This window comes from Tachypleus tridentatus, chromosome 13 (assembly GCF_004210375.1).
Source record: "Tachypleus tridentatus isolate NWPU-2018 chromosome 13, ASM421037v1, whole genome shotgun sequence".
In the NCBI taxonomy this organism is placed as follows: Eukaryota; Metazoa; Arthropoda; class Merostomata; order Xiphosura; family Limulidae; genus Tachypleus; species Tachypleus tridentatus.
In genome coordinates, this window is record NC_134837.1 from 206,056,027 (window position 1) to 206,080,108 (window position 24,082).

Genomic DNA, 24,082 nt, shown 5'->3' on the forward strand with positions numbered 1-24,082 from the left:
GTCACATTATACACCCCCACGGCTGGGAGGGCGAGCATGTTTAGCGCGACGCGGGCGCGAACCCGCGACCCTCGAATTACGAGTCGCACGCCTTACGCGCTCGGCGATGCCAGGCCTGTTTTGGGAACAAACTGGTAGGTTATCAATCGGAGATCCACATGATACTCGGATACTGGAAAGCGTGGAACAAAACTTTTCAGTGTTCGCTAAAACCATTCTTCACTGTAGGGTTTGTAGCGAAAGAACTGCACGAGCAGGGGTGTGTGAAAATGTGGAAATTCACATGGTTCCATATTTGTGGGTTTTTTTTTTAAATTTTGCACAAAGCTACTCGAGGGCTATCTGTGCCAGCCATCCCTAATTTAGCAGTGTAAGACTAGAGGGAAGGCAGCTAGTCATCACCATCTACGTCAACTATGGAGCTTTAACACTTAGCCGTACGTACTTCTATGTTTTTCGATGTAAACATGTGAGGACAAGTTTATTATATAACAACCCTTTGTCTGATCCCTTTGATAAAGGTACTGTATCCGATTCACAAGTGCTGGATAACGTGTTACAGTATGAATCCATGTCAATGTACGTATTCAGTGATAGATCACAGTTACCATCAAGTCAGAAACCACAATCCCAAACATAAATATAACAGTAAAATAGGTATTAATAGGTGGTTAGGGTACTCAAATTACAATATGAAGATTACGGGATCGAAACCGTCTCTTGGAAATACTCACCTGATCAGTTTTGAGGGCGTTATAACGTTAGGTTAAATCCTACTATATGTGGCTTGAAAGTGGACAGTGAATGACGTTCACCAAACGCTTTCCATTTAGTCCATGACTTTATAATTATAGAAGGCTAGTACAGGCAGCTGCCGCATCAGCTTTGCGCAAAATTCAACAAACAAAATATATATTTATGTGCGTGGATGAACGTGTAGTTCAGAGAAGTTTAAGTTAGCCTATAACAAATTATGAGCGTATGATTTTAAGGGCATTGTTGTCAATCGGTTTCTACCCTAATTAGTATTTACACGTTTAACGTAACGGAATGTTATGTTTGTATTATTGAATAGAAACACGTTGTTTTTTTTTCCCACCCTATAAAAGTTATATCTAACTATCTGTTTGGTTATCGAATCGTTTTATTGTGAAATGTCTGCGAAACAGTTATCTACTAACTGTCGACAGATAAACCTTCATGAATGACACTGTTTACCATAATAAGCACAATCTTCAGAATGTGATACGGTTGTAGGAAACGTATTACGTCACAAATTATTATTAGTTGAAACAAACATTTTTAGGAAACTTGATAAACTCGTTTGTCTCTGTAGTAGGAACTTGTTTTGATGCAATGTGTATTTATACTAGATTTTATTTACAGCCTTATTTAACTCATTAAACAGCAGTTCTTATTTTTTGGGACAAAAAAAAATCCGGAACTCCATTTTCCTGTTGTTCCTCCCCCCCTCTCCCACGAGCTTCCCATGTCTTTGGACTTACAACGCGAAAAGTAGAGTTTCGATAACCGTGGTGGGCAGCGCATAGGTAGCCCCTTTGTGTTTAACTTCAAACAAATCAACCCCATGATAATACCAATCGAAAAAATAAGACCCTCTTACGATGTTTCAAAATTTCTCATGTAACAAACAATAACGTAATGACGTTTAATTTCTTTAATAGTCCTCAGCTGTAACACATTTAATTATATGTATTACACTATGTAACAACATTTTTACTTTTTCTTGTTCCTGGGCAGAAAGTGTTACTTCCCAATTGTTTATGCCTAAAGTAAATGGAAAAGACCTTTTTCTCTTCAAACTTTGCTTTTGTGGCCTGGAAGCGTATAACGAAAACATGATGGGAGACCATATTTGGGGTCTGATACGAGAAAGTGATTTACATTACTGTCGAAAAACTACTCACTTCTAAACATTTTTCTTCATTTTGTATAACTTAGTATAAATACATGTAAATCTTGATTCATATGTTGTTTTATTCAGATCTTATGTAAATGAAAATGTGCAAATTTGCCCGTTTTTACATAGAAAATAGGTTAATTTCTAAATTTCATTATACAGGTCACAAAAGCAAAGTTTAAAGGGAATAATTGCCATTCTGCACTTTTACAACATAAGCAATTAAGAAATAACACATACTATCCAGGAACAAAATTTGTGTTACATAGTGTTATATTTGTACAGTCTGTTACATAAATAAAAGACATTCTGCCTTATCAGAAGAAGCGATTTGTATAATGTATTATTTATTTTCTGGTGCCCATTCGTTAACACTCCTACGAAAAGTGGGGTCTAATAGGCCCCAGAGCAACTTGAAAGGTTATTAATATTAGGCTAATAATTTTGTATTTAAATGAAATTGCCATTTAAATCCATTAATGAATGGATTAACGAGATTCCCACTGTCCCTATCTACTATCTAGCGAAACCACAGCCAGGGGAACGGGCTTGGAGAAATCAGGACGAGAAACGTCTTTTCGTAGGAGTGTTAAAGGTATATTTGTCCGGCACGTTCCGCCAAGAAGTACTTGTTTGATTCACTAAAATAAAATCTATCTTATTAGCCCCCCCTCCCCCGTGATGGGCAGAGCACAGATAGCCCATTGTGTAGCTTTGTACTACAAAATAACAACAACAATTATCTTATTAATTTAATTAACGAAGCAAAATAAACAACGTTTTTAGATTCGTTAAAAATACAGTTTATATAGGATTATGCACATGCTGGTCACCTAATTAATTCACTGTAATAATTTTGTTCCTTTGTGTACACCTTTATGTCTGCAGACGTAGTGAGAGATTTTCAAATTTTTACAGTTGGCATTATGAGCCATAATATTGAACAAAGGCCTTGTCAGAGAACTGAATATCTAGAATGGTTGACATTACCATTATTACATGTTCTTTATTTCATTCGTGTTTTAGACCTAATATTTAATAATTACTTTAAACTGTAGTTTGAAAAAATATTTTCAGGAAAATGTTAATCCATAAACCCAAGCATTTTCGAGAGAGAGGGCTGAGGCAAGTCTTGGATCTCAGGCCTAATGGCTGTGCTTCGTGGTAAACTAAATTTTAAGTCATCACTTATAATTTATTTCCTAAACTTATAGTAGGATAGACGTTTTGTGATCTAGGTGCTATTTATAGAATCAGCTATTTTGGTATGTAGTTATTACCATTTCTGTTCAGGTCATTTATTGATTAGAAACGTAATAAGATGTTAATAGTATAAAAACTTATTGTAATACTTTTGTTTTAAACGAAATGTTTCACGCTGGGTGATCTATATTATGCTTAGCACAGATATCGAATCCTGAATTTTAAAGTTAGAAGCCTTTTTTTTTAGAAAGTTTTAAATGTTATGTTGTATAATACCACACTTAAACTGAATTCGGTAAATTAACATTACGAAGAGAACAAAAGTGGACAGAGTTGAAAGTTATTACATTTTCTCAGTAATAACTAGCAAGCTACACGATAAACAATGTGGTCAAATGAAGTAAGCCTAGTTTAGTACGTTAAAAGCGTTGTTACGGATTAACTATTATAAAGTTCTCAGAAGTATGCTGAACTTCAATCTGTTGCGTTTTGAAAGTGAAAGCGTTGTATCAAACTATTTTTTTTTACATTTTTTTAATAGTCATATTTTTATATAGTTTTTAAAAGGTCTCTTACGTTGTCTAGTATTAATTATGAAAATCTGCAGTAGTGAACGTTCACAACTTTGCGATAGTTAAGCATATTGTCATAGCTGTTTACATTGTTATCCTCTCTTTCGTTTTCTAATCTAGCTTCGCATAATCTCGTTATTGCGTAAACAAACTAGGATTTCAAATACTTTAGTCATATCATGTTAATGATGGTTAGATAACAATCAGTAACAAGGATATTTAATGTTTGTATCATACACGGAACTGTGAACTCATAATAACATGTTTATTTATTTATTTTTGCAATTAGGAAGAAAGTAACAGAAATATCTGGATGCACAAACACGATTAATACTTCTTCCACAGGCCTAAAATATGCATTGGTAATGTATACTATTGGTTTTATTTCTCCAGTGGGTCCAACACGGCCATGTGGTAAAAGCACTCCACTTGTAATCTCAGGGTCGCGAGTTAGAATTCCCGTCACACCACACATGCTCGCCTTTTCAGTCGTGGGGGCGTTATAAAGTGACAGTCAATCCCACTTTTCGTTGGTAAAAGAGTAGCCTAAGAGATGGTGGTGGATGGTGATGACTAGCTGCTTTTCCTCTAGTCTCACGCTGCTAAATTGGGGACGGCCAGCATAGATAGTTCTCATGTAGCTTTGCGCGAAATTTAAAGTAACAAACAAATTTCCCAAATGCAATAAGGTATTTGAAATTCTATGCTCATAAGGGTATTTAGTTATTTTTACAACAGTTTGGCATCATCAGTATTTTAAGTTTATTTCTTTGTGTAACTACAATATGTGTGTTTCCAATAATAAACATTTTTTTACTTATAAAAAGAATGAAGGCTCTGTGATTAAACCTTAAATAAATAAATTTGAACGGATAATTAAACAGTACACGTACAAGTACTTGTACGAAATATTATCCATTCGTATGTGGGAATAAATAGTGCCACACATAATTACATACTCGAAGCCTCGGTTGTTTTAATACTCGCGGTGAGGCCTAGCAGCGATAGTTTATTGTGCATTTTTGAGCACAAACAAACAAAACTACACGTAAAATATAGAACATAATACACTGCCAAATACTTTGTTTTTCACTTTTTAGTGGCCCAGCGAAAAGTCTATGGATTACAACGCTAAAAACCGGATTTCGATACCCGTGGTGGACAGAGCACAGATACCTCATTGTGTAGCTTTTTTATTAGCTTCAAAACAATAACTTTGCTTTTCAAACTGTTCGTGGCGTCATCTATTGAGTATCTTATTAACTTTCACTTGAATATTTGAATTGTAACAATGTTGCTTTAATTATTATTATTATAACAAATGTTTATTACAGTACGAGATTTTTTCAGTTCATTTTAAGCCGATTCAAAATAGCTTTTGCATTTTTTTGTGAAGTTACAACATTAATATAATAATCACTGCATTTAACTCGTGTTGTTGTTAGGCAACAAACCGTATGTTTCTTCTTACTTAAGTTACTCCCGGTGTAATTTTTCAAATATTTGTGTAAATCGAACGGCTGTCCAGTCATAATAAAATTTAATCTACAAACGTGATTATTTTACTCTAACAAAATATTATATGCCAGCTGGAGTACGGAATTTGTGTAAATTCGTGATAAACCTTTCTTATGTTATGAAAAGTTGCTTCCAGGATACGTAATTGTACAAAAATTCCCACGAAAACTGCAAAAAACAGTTTGGAAATTATTGGAGTTTTGTATATTCTAGTTACGACAAGGCAAAATTTTTGTTATGAAATTACAAAAATGACACCCTTAAGTTCGTCATAATGCTTGTTGTTTTGTAATTAAGCACAAAGGGCTGTCTGTGCTCTGCCCACCACGGGTATCGAAAACCGATTTCTAGCAGTATAAGTCCGCCACTGGGGGGCAGTCTTAATACTAATTGTAGTGGCATATAGGAATAAAGAAATACAATAGGCCTATCTAGTTTGAACAGCAACATGTTTTGAAATCACTAGTGTGGTTGACTAAAGATCTGGATAGAGTGAATCATTGTCGAAAACCCAGGATTGCAACTGTTGTTACACATCATGGTCTTGAAGCAATTGGCACTCCTCATGTCCTCAAGTGAACCAACAGTTCAGAGCAGCAATTAAACAACAATACTCAGAAAAACACTTCATAAGGTTGACCTCTGTGCCAAATAACTAAATGGTTTGAGTACCTTTAATCCATCATCACTATCTTCATTGGTGTCAAGAACGTATGTATGGGACAAACAACACGGAGAAAATGTCACACAAAAGACACATGGTTGTTGAAGTTTGTACAAAGATTATCAAGGGATATCTATGCTGGTCATCATTTATTTTCGAGGGAAAATAGCTACAACCCCCAATTGGTAAGTGTGATTTTTTGATTTTTTTTTACAATAAGGGTAACAAACCAAAGAAACTCAGATCCACAGTCTAGCCTGCTAACCATTGGGCCACACTTTGTTCAACACATATAGATTTGAAGATCCTGTATTATTTATTTGCAGAGTTTTAGATGACAACCCAATATTTTAACTTACACTAGCTGTAGGTCAAGAAAATTACTGCCTGTTGAAGTCACTAACTTTGCAAATAAATGTCCTTTACCTCTTACTATAATTTCACTGTAAAATGCCACAAAGGCAGTACACGATTGGCGACGGGTAATACAAGAAAGAAGGCTTATTTATTGGTTTAATTTCGCGCAAGGAGTTTCTGCAGTGAAGCGTATCTATACTCGCAAATATGGAATTATGACGCCGACCAATGTCCTTACTTTAACATTTACATCACCGCGTCCACATGTGACCATCAAGGCAGGTTATCTTAATTGCAAGGTACGGCCATACATTCCAAATCCTTTCAGATTTTCCCAGTGTCAGCAGTTTGGTCACTCGAAGACATCATGTCGTGGTCCCTTGACGAGTGCTCATTGTGTTGACAAGAACTACGATGCTTGTGAGTATGAAACGGACCTTCATTGCGTTAATTATAATGGCTCTCACCCGTCCTACTTTCGTTCTTGCCCTAAATGATTGGAAGAAATAGAGGTGTATCATTTGAAGACGATTCAAAACATTACTTATCCTGAGGCTCGAAAGTTGCTGTCCACCACTTCATCTCGGATGTATGCTCCTACACTTCGTTCCACTACTACAGTCAGTGGAAGTGCAGACAGATCTCTCTGTGCCTCCAAAAGAATCATCCTCAAACCATATGAAACGTCGTTCGACCTCCATTTTTTAATAAAGTTGATGAATCAACTTCAACACCCATCTCTGTCCCTAACATTCACTTCAGCAAGCCCCAAGATCCACTTCCTTTGGTTACAGGTACAGGTATTTTCTCGAGTACATCTTCTTCTCCCACCCCAAGATGCAAGACGATCATTCGTTCACGTCTTCAGTCGCTGGAATCTTCCAACGACAAAGACCCGTCCAATCGACCCAGGTCAGGATCCATGGAGGCTAACAGGCCTCCCTTGAGTAAAGAAAAAAGACGTGGTCGAAAACAGAAGAGCTTTCCACCCAATTCGCCTATACATAAATAAAAATGGCCACCTTGATACAATGGAACTGTCGAGGTTTACATTCTAATCCGGATGACATCGAAGCACTGATTGCTTCCTACCATCCTGTATGTCTTTCCTTACAGGAAAGATTTCTGAAACCTGCCAATACAGTCACCTTTCGGCAGTTTTATTTGTACAGAAATGACAGGCTGTGTGATAGACGAGTGCATGGAAGGGTGGCACTGTTGATCAGCATGTGTCCACCCTGTCTTTGCCACTCGACACACCCTTGGAGGTCATAGCCATCAGCGTTTCCTTTGATCATACCATCACCGTTTCTTTTCTCTACCTCTCTTCTGAAGAGACCTATGATCAATCACCTTGATGCTTTAATTGAACAGTTGCCATATCCCGTTTTAATCCTGGGGGACTTTAATGGACATAATTCCCTCTGGGGAGGTACTGACATTGATGGGAGGGGTTGCTCCATAGAGCATATGCTCTCTGATCACAACCTTTCTCTTTTCAATGCTGGTTCTTCTACTTATTTTCATGTACCTAGTCAGTCCTTTACTGCTATTGATCTCTCAGTTTGCTCCCCTTCATTATTCTTCCACTTTTCATGAAGGGTTGACAATAATCCACGAGGCAGTGACCATTTTCCTATAATTTTGGCCGTGGTTGATGCTGGATCAAGCCAACTGGCTCTCTTTCACTGCTGTTGCAGAATTTGATCCTGCCATCATCTGTAAGCCATCAATAGATGATTGCATGACAGCAGTGATTGACTGTGTTACACAATGTATCCCTAAAACCTCGACACGTTTTCCACGATATCTTCGTCCGTGGTCTAATCCTGCCTGCCACATGGCACGAAAGGATAAAAAACGGGCCTGGGATACTTTTTTTATAGGTATCCCACACTCGAACCGCATCACTTTCAAGCAGGCCCATGCACATGCTCGGCGGGTAAGACGTCAAAGCCAGAAGGAACCTTAGATTAAGTTCACGACCTGCATATCTTTACCCACCAGTTCCAAAGTCATATGGGACAAGATTCGAACGATCAGTGGGTAATACAATTCTGTCTCCCTCTCGATCTTGCTCTCTGATGGCCAGGAAGTAGCTGATACCAGGAGCATCGCCAATACTCTAGGTGAAAGTTTTTGCCGGGTATCTAGCACTTCTGCGTCTTGTTCCACCATCTTAGCCATCAAGACTCGGGTAGAGCAGTCACCTCTTTCCTTCTAGCTGATTGTGTCTATGACTATAATTGTCCCTTTACACTGGTAGAAATCAAACTGGCCCTTCATCAGTCTGGTAGTATATCGGTTGGACCTGCTGATGTACACTATGACATGCTGCGCCATCTATCTCCTGCTTGTGTTGCTATTCTTCTGATTGTTTTTTAACCGGATCTGGCAGGAGAATGTTTTTCTTGATATCTGGTGCCAGGCTATTGTCCTACTTTTCTCTAAGCCTGGGAAGGATCCAAAATCCCTTCCAACTACTGTCCATTTGCTTTGACAAGCTGTCTCTGTAAGACCTAAGAGAAGATGGTTAATGCTCGTCTTATTTGGTTCCTTGAATCAACCAACCTCCTCTCGCCCACCCAGTGTGGGTTCCGACGACAGCACTCCACCATAGACCACCTGATTCGACTTGAAATGTCAATCAGAGAAACCTTTTTCAAACAACATCTTGTATCAATATTCTTTAACCTTGAGAAGGCTTATGATACTACATGGAGGTATGGCATTTTGCGATGCCTCCATATATATGGGTTACGTTGTCATTTGCTCATTCTTTTCTACAGAAACTTGGAGTCCCCCAGGGCTGTGTTTTGAGTGTCACACTTTTAAAGTATAAAGATTAATGCCATCAGTGAACAACTCCCTCCTCTTACTGTTTGGAACGGGCTCTATGTCGACGAATCTCGCATCTCATGTTAGTCGTCGAATATGAGGTATATGAAGTGGCAGCTACAGACTGCCCTCAATCGTTTATTGAAGTGGACCACAGGAAACGGTTTTAATTTTTGTCTCTTTAAAACTTGTGCCTCTTCTATACGTGAACTATGATCCTGTATTCAAGGCTCAGCTCCGTGCCAGTTGGCAGTCAACTTGGGGTGAGCAATATGAAAATAAGCTTTTCCAAATAAAAACCTTCTATTGGACTTTGGCCGTCTTACTTCCATAAGGAACGAAAAGTGGAAGGTGTTCTAACTAGACTACGCATTGGTCACAGTTTTTAATTCATTATTTTCTTTTATCTGGGACTGATGCACCAGTGTGTTGTCTGTGTAACACTCAGGTCACAATAAGCCACATTTTATTGTCTTGCCTTCGTTATGACCCTCAACGACAGCACCATTTTGAAACATGTTTTGTCCCAAGGTTTATCGATAGTTAGACAGTGTCATTGGTGATGGTGACACTGTCCACCTTGGAAATGTTTCTAGTTTTTTAAAGGCCATTAATCTTTTTAATGCTATTTAAGTTTTTAATTTATAAATTTGACCTTTTTTCAAATGTGATTCCTTTTAAAGAATTAAAGTATAACTAGTTCGATTTGAAATTAGCAAATGGCCGTAATGTCAAATAACTCGAAACCAGGACTGGAAAGGCCAACTTCAGGTGACTAACGCTGATGTTTGAACTTACCCGTTAGTCATCCGGGGGAGTTATGATAATTAAAATTATGTTACAGAAAGCCCTTTTCAACTTTTATTACTGTAGTTTCTCTCTTACTGTAAACTAGATATAAAAATTGGATTTAACGCTATTTACGTTTATAATTCAAAAAATAAACTATTTTTACCTTGATTGTTTTTTATGAAGTTTGATAATTTTAACCTTTTACCGGATGGTTGGTGCAGATAGCCTAGTTGCTTTGCGTCATAAAACGTCAAACCCACCAACCATTTCTAATTTTAAAGTGTTGCATTAGAGGGAAAGAAGCTAGTCAACACCACCCACCACTAACTTTTGAGCTACTCTAACCGAAGAATAGTACCAATGACTGCAAAATCATCAAATTACCACTGTTTGGAGACGGGATTCGAACTTAATACTTGCAGATTGTGAGTTGAGTGCTCTAACCACCAAAATAGCAAGGTAAGTCTCCAGTGAGTTCTAAGTAAATTTAATCATAAAACAAAGGTAGTTATCATCGATCTCAGTTCTGGCATTGAATTACTTCAGATGGATGTAGAACAGAGCCTCACTTTGAATTCCTTCAAATGGATGTAGAACAGAGCCTAACTTTGAATTACTTCAGATGGATGTAGAACAGAGCCTCACTTTGAATTACTTCAGATGGATGTACAACAGAGCCTAACAGTAAGACTTGCTTGTACAACTGATAAACTGATGATCCGTAGGAGAATTATTATTTCATTGAGACTGGACCCAGGTACGGTAGACTGCATGAGTTACAGTAATCTCCAGTACATAAATGGTATTCCATATTTTACTGTGGATGAATTTAGTGTATCACTACTGTGTAACTTAGTTGTACAATCCAAGTATGAAAGAAGCCGTTTCCTGACTAAATTACAACTACTATTAACTTGGATATTTATCTGTCAAAGAATGACTGAAGTTCCAGAACTGTTTTTGAATATTGGAGTATCAATTATCCATTTTTCCCTGGAATAATAATCAGAATAACAAGTGAATTATAATTAACTGAGACCAGTTGTACATGTTGTACCAAATACAATAACGTGGCTTCAAACAAGTCTGAGGTTATTGATTGAAGATTGTACAAACTCATTGCAGTGGTAACAACTCAGTGAAGTTTTGGTTGTGATATCCCACTGTATTTATGAAACCACCTCGTCGGTTGGGTTGCACAACAGTGTTCCAACACCACATAAATACAGTTGATACAGGTCCAATTAAACAACCAAATGCAGGGTTCCCTGGAGCACTAGGGATGTAGTGAATGTTGTGGTCCAGAAGAAGTTAAAGGATGAGTTCCTACAAACTTCAGAGAAATCTTTCTCGTTTCCCGTAGTGATTATCAGAAAGAAAGAAAAACTGTTAAGGTACTATGTTGATTTTAGATGTGTAACTGCAATAACTCGTAAAAGTGTCTTTCTCTTGCAACGTATGCTTGGATCCGTTGGAAAGATCCTATTGGTTCAGGATCTGGACACTGGAAGGTCATATTGGATCACAGGAGCCGATGTAAGGCAGCTTTAAGCACGAGAAATGGCTGGTATAAGTTTTGTATCAGGTCATTCAACCTATGTAACGTTTCTGCCACTTTTGAGAGGACAATGGGGCGTACACTGAAAGGTTAACAATGAGAGAAATGTCTAGCCTACGTTGACAATGTTGTCACACATTCAGCTCTAAGGATGAGAACCTGAAGATGGATTATAGTGGATAAAAAAGGTATATCTTCAAGTTGAAACTAGGAAAATGTACTCGTATGTAATGTACTCCAAAAACATTACGTGTTTAATCAGCAGTAAAAACCCACATGAAAGTCAGGTTGTTTTATGAAGCGAGGGTTGTCATAAAGGTTTTAATGTGGATGATGATAGCACACAGTTACCTAAACAGGTTGTCCTTTTAGTTTTAACCTTCGGCCAAATAAAACATTTTATTGTGTATTATTATAAACATGGATCTTGTTTTCAGTTTTAAAATTTATTGCACAACTTGACATAATTGTATCTTTAGTTGACTACATCTCAGAAAATAAACCCAGATTTACAAATACATTTCAATTAGACAAAAATAAAATAAACTTCTTAACGTGGTTATATAAAAACATGTGGCATAATACATACATTAAAAATACAAAAGCAATTATATCAGTAAGGATGATGTTCCAAACATATGTCTTTAAAAACAATCAATAAAACTACACAACTGTCTTACCAGTTTTCACCCTAATCCCACGATCTGGACACATGTCACCAAAATGTAAGGCAGCTTTAGTGATTATGATAACTAAGCCTAACAAGTCGCCACACTACCCAGGAAACTACAGATAAATATGGTTAGCTAATATAAACGGGAAATTTCTCTAAACATTATCACTAAAACACTATTAAAGATCATATAAAACAGTCGACTACTGTCATCAGAAGTACAACACAGTTTTAGAAATTATAGACAAACAACTGATTAATTTAATTATATAAAACACTTACGAACGTTAATAAGTACCGCAGTTGTTTTCAATTTAAAAAAAATAATTAGGAAGGCTAGAAAAGGCCTATACCATCTGGAAACCTTCTACCATGAGTATATAAAGTTAACCCTCAGCTCTTTTCCCCACCCTACTTCTTACAAAGTGTTCTTTGGTCCCATTTTGGCCTTGTTCAACGCATCCTCTTAACGCTTTATCTAGTATATTAGTCTACTATCAAAACTTCTATCCCTCCTACAAAGACCCCTATCAACGCATCCTCTTAACGCTTCACCTAGTATATTAGCCTACTATAAAAACTTCTATCTCTCCTACAAAGACCCCTATCAACGCTTTACCTAGTATATTAGCCTACTATCAAAACTTCTATCCCTCCTACAAAGACCCCTGTCAACGCATCCTCTTAACGCTTTACCTAGTATATTAGTCTATATAGTATATGCTATGGTAAATAACATAAAAATCCCAACTTTCACACTATTTCTTTATAAGATAACATTATCAAATTATTAATTATAACCTTATCAAACGTTTTGCATAAACCTTAAGAACTCAATATGTATATACATAAAACATGATGTATACTATGCAATGTTTAGAATAACCTTGTAGGAAGAGGTAGCAGTAAGGGTTCTTTCGGCTACCTGCTTTTGACACTCAACTCTTATTGTTTTTTCGGTGTTTTACGTAATTAGTTAATTGACGATCACTGGCCGCAACAGTGTCTTATGGGCCGAAGTAGAAACGTCACAGGCCAAAGTGTGGAAAACTCAAGAAACGGATATTCAACCACCATAAGGCTGATATGTTGTAGAATCAGCTTCAACTGAGTTCATGTGGTGTTAAAATGGTGGCTGATATTTTTTGCATTGCACTCCTGAGTGGAAAGCGCAAATGCCCTCTCCCCCATACTAATAGAAAAATTAATATATTTGTGTGTTTTAAGGATACGCTGCCTGAAATAGTTAACTTTTAATTCACGTCAAATGTAATAAATGCTTAATAACAATAATAATTGGGGATAGAGAATGTTGTTAGCCCTTCGTTAACACAACCCTCGTTTTAAACTATCATCTCATAAAGTTTGGTCGATATTGCTCCAACAACCCAGACGATAAATAACGGATAAACAGATAGACATATGAATTTTTTTTTTGGGGAAAGGGGTACATGCATAGATAATATTTACTTTTTCACTGATCCTTACTGGATTTAAATAAATAATTGCAAGTCTGTGATATGTTTTTAACTTTACAGATTACGCTCAAACGAAAACATTTCGACTGACAAAAAATAAAATCATTATTTGTACAGATTCATGGCTGATTAATGAAGTAACTAAAACACCCACGAAAACACTCTCTGATTGATTAACCCCAACTGCGCTTCATTAGAAAAAACTGACGAAGAAGACTCATACTCTTAAACATTTCAATAGTAGATCAATGACCCTGTTAGTCAGAGGTTCCGGTTAACCAATCTTTGTTTTTTACAAGGCGTTGTAAAATGTGAAATTAGTTATTTCAGACAAAATGGACAGAAAAACCTCACTTAATGCTTTAAATAGTTTAACGAATTGGTGTTCGTTATTTTTTTACTTAATGAGCTAAGGCATAAATCTCAAAATTATATTTAATCGCCAAGTATCCAGAGCTATCTGAAGTAACTTCACGTGTCGTAATTATAATTATGGATCACGTGACTTCTAGTCGATTGGTTAGAAATGACAAGCTATGACGCAATCCTTACAAGTTCGGGGCGTGTGGCGTTAAGAAGAATGGCTGACTGTTGAAGTCGTGCAAGAAAAGGCTTGGTTTGAACATCTTGTGTGGGTTCAGGCTTTGTTTATTTTTAAGAATATTTGCTGGTTTCCGAGGTGAGAAAAAAAACACTTGTATTATAAAAATACCGTTTAGAAATATATATATATGTAAATAGTAAACACCCCTCTCAGTCTGTGACGTAAGAAAAACGTAACAAATAGTTATGACGGCTAGTAGTACTACACTATAATTTACGATGTTTTTATTCATATTAATAATATTATGATAGAGAACATATTAGTTGTGAAAAGCGTTAAAATCATTAATTAATATAATTTTATTATATTAGCATTTTAAGTCTCGTAAGAAAATTGTAAAACTTGCGTATTGTGACCCATAACACTTACCGGTCAATTACGTCTATGTTCAGCAGCGTGTTTAACATTGAATTAGCTCATATATACACAAGTTTTAACAAAATGAAGAACCTGGCCACGCTTTTATTTTTATATTAATTAAAAAAAAACGGTTTTGATTGTTTGTGTAATGCTTTAAGAATCGTGATTTTAAAAATTAAATCTTTTTCTTAGAATGTTTTTCTTTAAAAATTGTGAGTTAATTTACTGGTGTTTTAATACATTTGAAAACGATTTTCCAATACAGTGTTAACTCAACCTTTTTTATATACATCTTATGTTTATTAAAATTTTAATAAATTTGTGATTTAATTTGAAATATCTTTTAAATATTTTCTGCATAAGTAGTCTCAGGCATAGTGACTCGTTTAAAAAATATAAAAAAAACATCAAGTACATAACTGGTATACAGATGAGAAACCACAAGTTGAAGTTCTAAGTTCCAGTACAAGAGTAGCTGTGTATGTAGATAAGTAGTAGATACTAATTACTGATAAACTTTAAATGAAAGATTTAAAATATTGGACCCGACTTGCTTATTTAACAAAGTCTGATCTAATCCATATGAACTTGTAAGCACCCTGGGTCGGGGAAACATCTAGATTAATTTTCAAAGGATATGAGAAATAATGATATGCTTGGGTATTATGTAGACATTTTAAACTATCTAACTGGTTATGCATCTAGCCCACTGATTAACATTAACATATTATTCAATTGGAAATATTAGAGTAGAAAGACTTCCACATTAAATACAACAAAACAGTTGGGCAGTTTAATGCTACAGTCCCCTTCTATTAATGATTCACCAGAATTTCTAATACACTTGTACACAACCTAAAGTTTCAGATCCAAAAATTACTAATTAACAGGAGCTATCTGATCCCAGACTTTAAAGTAAATCACCTGGTAGATAGTCAGAGGTACCACATTCCCACACCTTAAAAAAACAGGTTGTATTAACAGGCCCAAAATACTCAAGTAAATACCTGGAATTACTCAGTCCCAAATATTCAATAGAACAGCCTGAATTACTGAGTCAACAATTTTCAAGTATTGAGTCTGAAATATTCAAGTAAACACCCTGTACTGCAGATCTAAGGAATTCAAGTAAACAGCCTGTATTATTGAGTCCCAAATATTCAAGTAAATAGCCTGAATTACTGAGTCCCAAATATTCAAGTGAGCAGCCTGTATTAGCAGATCTAATAAATTCAAGTAAACAGCCTATTTTACTTAGTCCCAAATATAGAAGTACAGAGCCTACTTTACAGGGTACCAAATATTCAGTTGAACAGTCTGCATTACAGGGTATCAAATATTCAAGTGAACAGCATGTATTAGTCAATTCTATAAAATTAATGATAGCATGAACTGTAAGATACCATGTTGTCTGACAAACTGCATAATGGTTGTTAGATTTAATACATCCTAATAGACAGTCAGTGAGAATTATGAGGTCACCAACACTGATGGAAATTTTTAATAGAGATTCTAAGCCTTTAGCTTTACAACTTTTAGTATATGACCTGACCTGTCAATTCCCAAAATATCTTGCAGACAGTACAAGCTATTAGGTACCAGAACGTCTAGCAGCCAAGCTGTTAAATATCCAAGTTTATATGAAACTGTTTGGGACTAGATGCAAGATGCCATAATAAACAACAGGAACCATAAGATCCCAACTCTTCTAATAAATAGTTTGAGTAACAGATTGCAGATGACACTTGTGTAAAAGATCCCAGATGGGGGAATTTTAGCTATCAGAAATTAGTTGCAGGAGCACCATTTAATAACCTTGAAGTTAAAACCTTCTGTCATCTGAAATACCATTAATTTTATCTTATATGTTTGGTGATAATAGTAAGTTTACTTTATATATTGTTTGATCACCTGTTTTAAGGCTATTTGAGACACTACTGCAGCTGGTTGGTGATAAGAGATAAAATAGTGTCCTATGTAAGATATGTAATAAAAGTTGCTTATAATGTGTGTGTATTAAGAAAATGTACTAAATTAATGCTATAGACCAAAAATAATTTACAAGTGAATTCAGACTTGTAGAACGACAGCCTTGAAATGAACTTCAATTCTTGCATTTTAATATGTTATAAATGTTCAAACCTATTTTAATGGAAACACTACACGAAATTAGCAGAAAAATGTATTAACTATAAATTTTCAGTAAATCTGTTAACTGTTTCAAGTGGAACACAGAATGCATCATTGAATAAAAAATAACAGTTATTCTATTTGAATCGTGACTTATTAATAAATATAAGATAGAAAAGCTCACTGGTTTGTTTTAACATTTATCAGTCCATGGCCTGTAATAGGTTGGAAACAACTGTAATGATGTTGACTATGAACCATTAGGAACATATAGTTTAAAAGATATTTTCTAATTTACCTTCTTCCAGCCCACCATGGCCAGATGGTTAAGGTGTTCAATTCATTATCTGAGGGTCGTGGGTTTGAATCCCTGTCACACCAAACATGCTCACCCTTTCAGCTGTAGGGGTCATTATAATGTGATGGTCAATCCCACTATTAATTGATAAAAGAGCAGCCCAAGAGTTGGCTACGGATGGTGATGACTAGCTGCCTTCCCTCTAGTCTTACACTGCTAAATTAGGGACAGCTAGCATAAATAGCCCTCATGTAGCTTTGCACAAAAACAAACAAACCTTCATCCAGAACAATAAATTTTATAACTTATGAGGTTGCTCAATTATCTTGTGTAAAAGTAGGATGGCAGCAACACTTCATCTATTCTTAACAGAAAAATCAAATTCTTTACAAAATTTTTGAAAGTCATGTTTCTGCTGTATTAGTGTAGCCCTTTAAATTTATTGTGTTTTGTCCTCAAACCTCCCAAATATATTTCCATCTTATTTGAACTTACTCTCGCATATTGATGTCTTTAATTACATTATCTTAATTCTGTTTTAATCAATATTGAAATTTTCATGGTTTTTATGTCTATAATTAGTTTGGTTCATTTGTACTTTACTTGTATAAATTTCAAGTAAAACTTTTATTTTCAACAATATTTTATTTTTGAAATATATAGTAATAAAATTTTTTTTTTTTTCATAGCTGTAAGATCTATATCAGTAACTAAAATGGATACAGGATGCCAAAGTCTGGTCTGTTGAATAAATTTTTTTCCTTTTACAAATAGATTAGAAAAGTTATTCTATTACTGGAAGTATTCTTGAAAAATATGTATAGAGACACCTATAGTAGTAACTAACTGAAAATGTTTCTAGTTTAGCTAAGTAATAATAAAAACAAAATTTGTTTCTAGTTTAGCTAAGTAATAATAAAAACAAAATTTGTTTCTAGTTTAGCTAAGTAATAATAAAAACAAAATTTGGCTTATCGAAAAATAAAATTTTTAAAATGATGTGAACTTCAGTTGCCCAAGATGAAACCAGAGATACGTTGGATCAACCACTGGAAGAATCTACAGCCAAACAAGTGAACACTGCAGGTTGAAACCTACAACTTCACTAGTAGTTTATCAATCACTTAGTGACTGTTCTTACCTCCAGTTTTTACTCAGTTGTTCTCTTTTCCATCTTAGAATGCTAGTTTTCTGTCATTAATTAAAGAAAATCAGCATATTAGTGCACCAGTAATACTTTGTCAGTTACAACAAATAAATGTTAATATTATAATATGAGCTGGATGACAGACTAAATTACAAGATTTATATCCTATAACTAATTTTTTTTTTTTTTTTTGATATTGTTTAGCAAGTTTTCATTTTGGATTCAAAGCTTAATGTTATTGTAGTTAGAGTTGGTTTTTTAACTCAATTAATCAATATATTTAATAACTTAAGAGCATTGATTACTTTGATAAGTGTCATAAAGTAATTAGTTATCAAAATTGTGGTCATTTTGTTTTTTGAATTTCGTGCAAAGCCACACGAGGGCTATCTGTGCTAGCTGTCCCTAATTTTGCAGTGTAAGACTAGAGGGAAGGCAGCTAGTCATCACCATCCACCACCAGTTCTTTGGCCACTCCTTTTACCACGAATAGTGGGATTTACCATCACATTCTAATGCCCCCACAGCTGAAAGAGCGAGCATGTTTGGTGTGATGGGGATTTGAATCTGCAACCTTCAGATTAAGAATCGAACACCTTAACCCGCCTGGCCATGCCAGGCCTATTGTGGTTAGATCACAAAAATAAGTAACTAATAGACCATAATGTTTATTATTATTCTGATTATTTGAACAAGCTGAGTTTCATGTGAGAATACTCTATTAATTACATGTAATTAGTGATTGATTTCCCAATGATTAATTGATTATTAAATCCCACTAGCTGTCCATCCAATTCTAGCTTGAGTGAACTATTAGAAAGATAATGTAACATATCTGATAAAAACCAGTTTCATAGTCTATTATGTTAGTTTCTGAATTCTGGTCTCTGAAACACTATAAAAGGCTAAACTAGTGTTGTACTGTCCCATTGGCATGCACTGAGGACAATTGCCAGTTTACTTCTCATTATAAAATTTGAGATTTGCTTTTATCATTGGTTATATCTATCAATAGAATAATTATAATGTTGAATCACTTCCTAATGGATATTATTTGTCTTGACTACTGTTTGTAGCACAATCAAGGTTGGACTGAATACTGAGGGACTTGCGAGTTTTTTCATAAGTTACTGGTACATTCAGAGACGTTTAAACATAATGCTTATATTTCAAATAAATTAACAGTTAAGACCTTCTCTTAAAAACAAAACAAACAACAGTATATTGTTTGAACTTCATAGAATAACTTTCTATGAATCTTTTTTTCCTAAGATATGTTGACAAATCTACTGAAGGCAGCTTCTAAAATTATATGAAGAAGATATGTGGAATATACATCAAGTTATTTTATAATACATGTGATTTCAATCCATATGGGCTCAGTGGTAAGTCAGTGGGCTTATAATGCTACAAACCAAGTTTAAACAGCTGTAGTGGTCACTGCACAGATTGTCCATTGTGCAGCTTTGTGCTTAAAAACAAACTAGTATCTATCTAAAACATGAAATCTTAAAAGGAAATGCATTTTGCAAAATTTGTTAGTAGTAAATAATTATTTAGGAGACAATTTGTGTTTTAATTAACAGATTAAAACCAGCAGAACTTTTTTTGCTTAGTAATTATTGGTTTCTTTAGTTGAAAATTAGCTATTGCTTATAACTTCCTTTCATCCTGAAAATATTTCACAAGTTCAAACAAATTTTGTTTCATTAGGTGAAGGCAGCTGTGTGCCAAAGCTGAAATCGAGATGACTCCTCCAAAGAGTATTTTAATGACCCCTGGAACAAGTTCAAACAGCATAGAAACAAATCTCTCTAAAGACTCACCTCAGAGAAAAACAACGAAGTCCAAAAAATCATCTGTGGTGAACAAGACTAGCGATGATTATCGTCGGCGAAGGGAACGAAACAATCTTGCCGTGAAGAAGTCTCGTAACAAGAGCAAGATTCAGACACAGGAGACTCTGGACCGGGTACAGAAGTTGAAAGCTGAAAATGAAATGCTTGAAGTGAAAATTAAAATTCTTTCAAAAGAGCTAAGTTTTCTAAAAGATCTGTTTTTAGCTCATGCAGGGAATGCTCATGGAGGTAACCTTGCTGCTGTTAATTTGAAGACCTTGAACAATGAAACAGAGACAGGTACAAAATCACCCACACCAGAGGTGTAATAGAAAATATTGATTATTCTCTTTCTATATTCAGATTTCTTTCTTTTCCCCTCTCCCTCCTGCACACATACATACATAAACGTGTTTCTGTTTTTACCATTTTCAAATTAACATGCTTAGTGTGTGTGTGTGTGTACTTCGAGTGTTTATTTTCAGGTGATGTTTTGCCCACTATAACGTCTACTCTTTCTGCTTTGTGTGTACCATAGTCAGGGACTATTTTATTTGTGGTTCTTTATAAGAGCTATGCTATTATATTGTTTAAAATATTTTTATTGAAACTGCTATTAGTTACATTTGTACTTTATACTCGGCACATTGTCTTCTAATACATTATTTTGTGTGTTTACTTACTTGGCAGTCAATTCCAGTTGTATAATATTTCAGTTAAGTTTGTGTTTATTTTAAATTACTGTGAGGGGCAAAATTAGGCACAATTTTTTTTCAGGAGTTTTATGTTGAAATGTATCATAAGCTTTATATGAATCACACTGTCTATTAAACATTAATATTGTATTTATTTTAAGCTGTTTAAGTAAATATCTGGTTTACTGTGTAGCCAGTTTTAACCGTTTTGTTTTAAATTTAACTTCTTGTACCTGTGTGGTTTAGACTGCTCATTAAAATAGTACAAAGTTGTTTAGCCACCAAATTTAATATACCAAGATATCAGGTTTGTTCAGCTACTTTTTTGCCATCAAGAAAAAGCTTTCAGTATAACCATATCTGACTTTAGTTCTGCAAGCTATATTTGGCTTTACTTACAGTGTTCCAGAATGAGAAAAGAATTTTGCTCACGTTCTGCCATTAGTCTTACATTCTATAAAGCTTAACAGTTTCTATTCCAACATTACAATACAAATACTTTAGGTTTTATTTTATTGAAAAGTAACAACTTTTGAAGAAATTTTATGAAAACTTTCTTATTATGTAGAGTTTTTGATGGTCTGTTTTCTATTTGTTTGAAAGTATACTTTTTTTTTTGAAATAGGTTAGACACTGAAACCATAATGGCTAAATATTTTTATATACTTAGAGATGCTTGTATATTTAATTATTTTGAATGATTCTAATGTCAAAACTTCTAGGTGTAAATCATAGTTGAACAGATCTTCCACACCAACAAAGAAATAATTTATAGATCAACTAGATCAAGACTGTTGTATAATTTATAGTTGTATTTTTAAGAAACAAAACTTGCAGTTTAATTAGAACATGTCATGCAACTAGATCAAGACTGTTGTATAATTTATAGTTGTATTTTTTAAGAAACAAAACTTGCAGTTTAATTAGAACCTGTCATGCAACTAGATCAAGACTGTTGTATAATTATGTTTTACAGTCATGAGAAATTGAAATTTCTTATCCTTTTTTATTCAAAATGGATACTAATTAAGTTCTGTAAAATTAATACAAGATATACAACAACTTGTTTTTCATATTATTAGCTACAAGTATTCTGTTTGTGATGGAGACTCAGTTTTAATATCTCATGTAATTTTCACTCACCAAGATTGTTCTGAATGGCTTAATGGTTCCATTTTGGGTCACCTTAAAGAGGAGGTATATGTATTACTATCTGCAGTTATCATTTTTAAACATTCTTCTGACTAGCCGCCCTGATGAGCCCTGATATTGGGCGAAACTTGTGTCGGTGGTTGTCGAGAATTTTCAGTAGTTGCTATTAGGGTTTTGGGCAATTAGAGCATGAATAGAACCTTATTTGTAATTTTTCAATAATATTTATTCCATATACCAGTGTTAAATATCTTAATTTTTCTATCGACATAAAATCCACTGTTCTAATAAAGTGCTATGCAAATAATTGTGAAATGCTGCTTGCTACATTGATTGTGTATGTTTACATATCAATGAAATAAAAATGTTGTGAACTGGACATTACCAAATGCTGTGAATATATTCAGGTCCTTTCCTCAAGTTGAAATGAGAATTTATTTACCAGAAATTCTAGCAATCAAGATTATTTGGTGTTTATATAGTATCAAAATATGATCAAACTTTGTAAGTAGGTTGAATGACCTTTGTAACGTTATGATATATTTTGCTTTTTAAAACTTTGATCTATTAAACAATGTTGATTATCTTGTGTGAGAGAGAGAGATTTTTTAGAATATAAACTGGTAGTATTGGTAAATAGCACATTATCTTGCTACTAAATTGACGACAGGACCTAAAGTTTCATTCATCTTGTGGTATCTTTCGGTGTACGTTTTTGTTAAACAATTTTGTCCATCAGTCTTAACATGTTTAAGAATTTTTAGGACCTATTCAAATACTATGAGAATTTGCAGTAAGTTTTGGCATTTAATTTATTGACGTCTGCACGTTCTTCTGTGTAAAACGTTAGATGTCTACTGAACTAGTTGATAAAATAATCCACCTTTATCTTGTTTTTAAATATTAATGTTGATATTGGAACCTCTTATTTTAACAGTACACAGTTACCAACACTAATACTTCACTCACTAAAGTGTGTGATTAATATAGAGGAATGTTATATCCTTCCAAAAACAATGCATGTGTGACAGAATATTATTGCTAATACGAGATTTCTGATAACGTTACGATGTCATCTTATGATTTAAACGTGAAGTTACACTACCTTTAAAAAGCCTAACCTGAAACAAAATAAAGATATAGAGAGAAAAGGAAAGTTTTTGTTACTAAAACGTGTATACTCTTCAGTTTATAAACCAGGTACATAAGATTTCAACTCTCCCTGTAATCTTCACTAAGAAACTACTTCCATACACATTTCCCTAGTTTCAGCTGTACATGTGCTTTCTCTATCTGCCATACTCTCAAACGTGTTATCGAACACTAAACACCCTGTTGACGTAGGTCAGGCATATCGGTATGGGGTCCCTTTAGTGTTAGTTTAGGGTTAAGACAGTAGTGAAAATTGGCCATGACTGTTCAACTTAAGATTCTTGTTTGTTTGTTTTGGAATTTCGCATAAAGCTACTCGAGGGCTATCTGTGCTAGCCGTCCCTAATTTAGCAGTGTAAGACTAGAGGGAAGGCAACTAGTCATCACCACCCACCGCCATTGTTTCATTATGTTGGATATTTTTTGTTGGATGTACAAAAATATAATTAGTTAGTTTAATGGAATTATGGTTCTGTAGGGTCTGACCTTAATCCAGTTAGTTTTTGTTCTTTGTGGCTAGTATTTGAGAACTGTTTTTAGGCCAGCTTCCTCTCAAGTTTTTATTGGAGGAAATATGCATCTTAAGTGTGTTGCTAGGTTTGTACGGAAATGGAGGACACGATTTTTCAAAATTGTCACAGATATGTAGGTAGTAATATTAAGGGAGTGGAAACTTAACACATAGAAACACACATGGAAATTTTGTTAATTAAACTGATAAATCTACATGTTTTAACTGAATCCACTCAACCATCTTTAGAGGGAAATTGCCATCATTTCGTAGTTACATATGTATTTAAAATAACCCAGTCATCACACATTTACAAACTTGTTAACGTTAGCTTGCAAAGTCACGAATGCATGCAAGAAAAAGTAGTTTAACTTTTAATCCTACAGGTTGGATGTAAAATCGCTTGCAAACTAGATTTGAAGTTGTATCATTGTCTTGTTCCTAAAACTGCTCGTACCCGTTTTAACCATTCTATCCCAATAATTTCAGGAACGTTAGGGTTTTAAAAACTTGGTGAAGCCTAAAAACTGTCACTAAACCTAAGTTAACCGAATGTTTAATATTATATACACATACTGCAGCAACTGATTTTTTGGTATTTAGTGTACTTGATTTACAATC

At 34.7% G+C, this 24,082-nt stretch overlaps 1 protein-coding gene across 1 annotated transcript; it reads left to right on the forward strand.

Moving 5' to 3' along the window:
- Positions 1 to 19,860: 19,860 nt before the first annotated feature.
- LOC143238735 (CCAAT/enhancer-binding protein gamma-like) lies at positions 19,861 to 22,382 on the forward strand. Its single transcript, XM_076479240.1, has one exon. It carries the CDS (start codon positions 19,861 to 19,863, stop codon positions 20,278 to 20,280), a length of 420 nt encoding a protein of 139 aa, XP_076335355.1. The 3' UTR covers positions 20,281 to 22,382.
- Positions 22,383 to 24,082: the final 1,700 nt, after the last annotated feature.

Coding starts and splice junctions, on each gene's coding strand:
- LOC143238735 (XM_076479240.1), top strand. CDS start 19,861: ATGACTCCTCCAAAGAGTATTTTAATGACCCCTGGAACAAGTTCAAAC.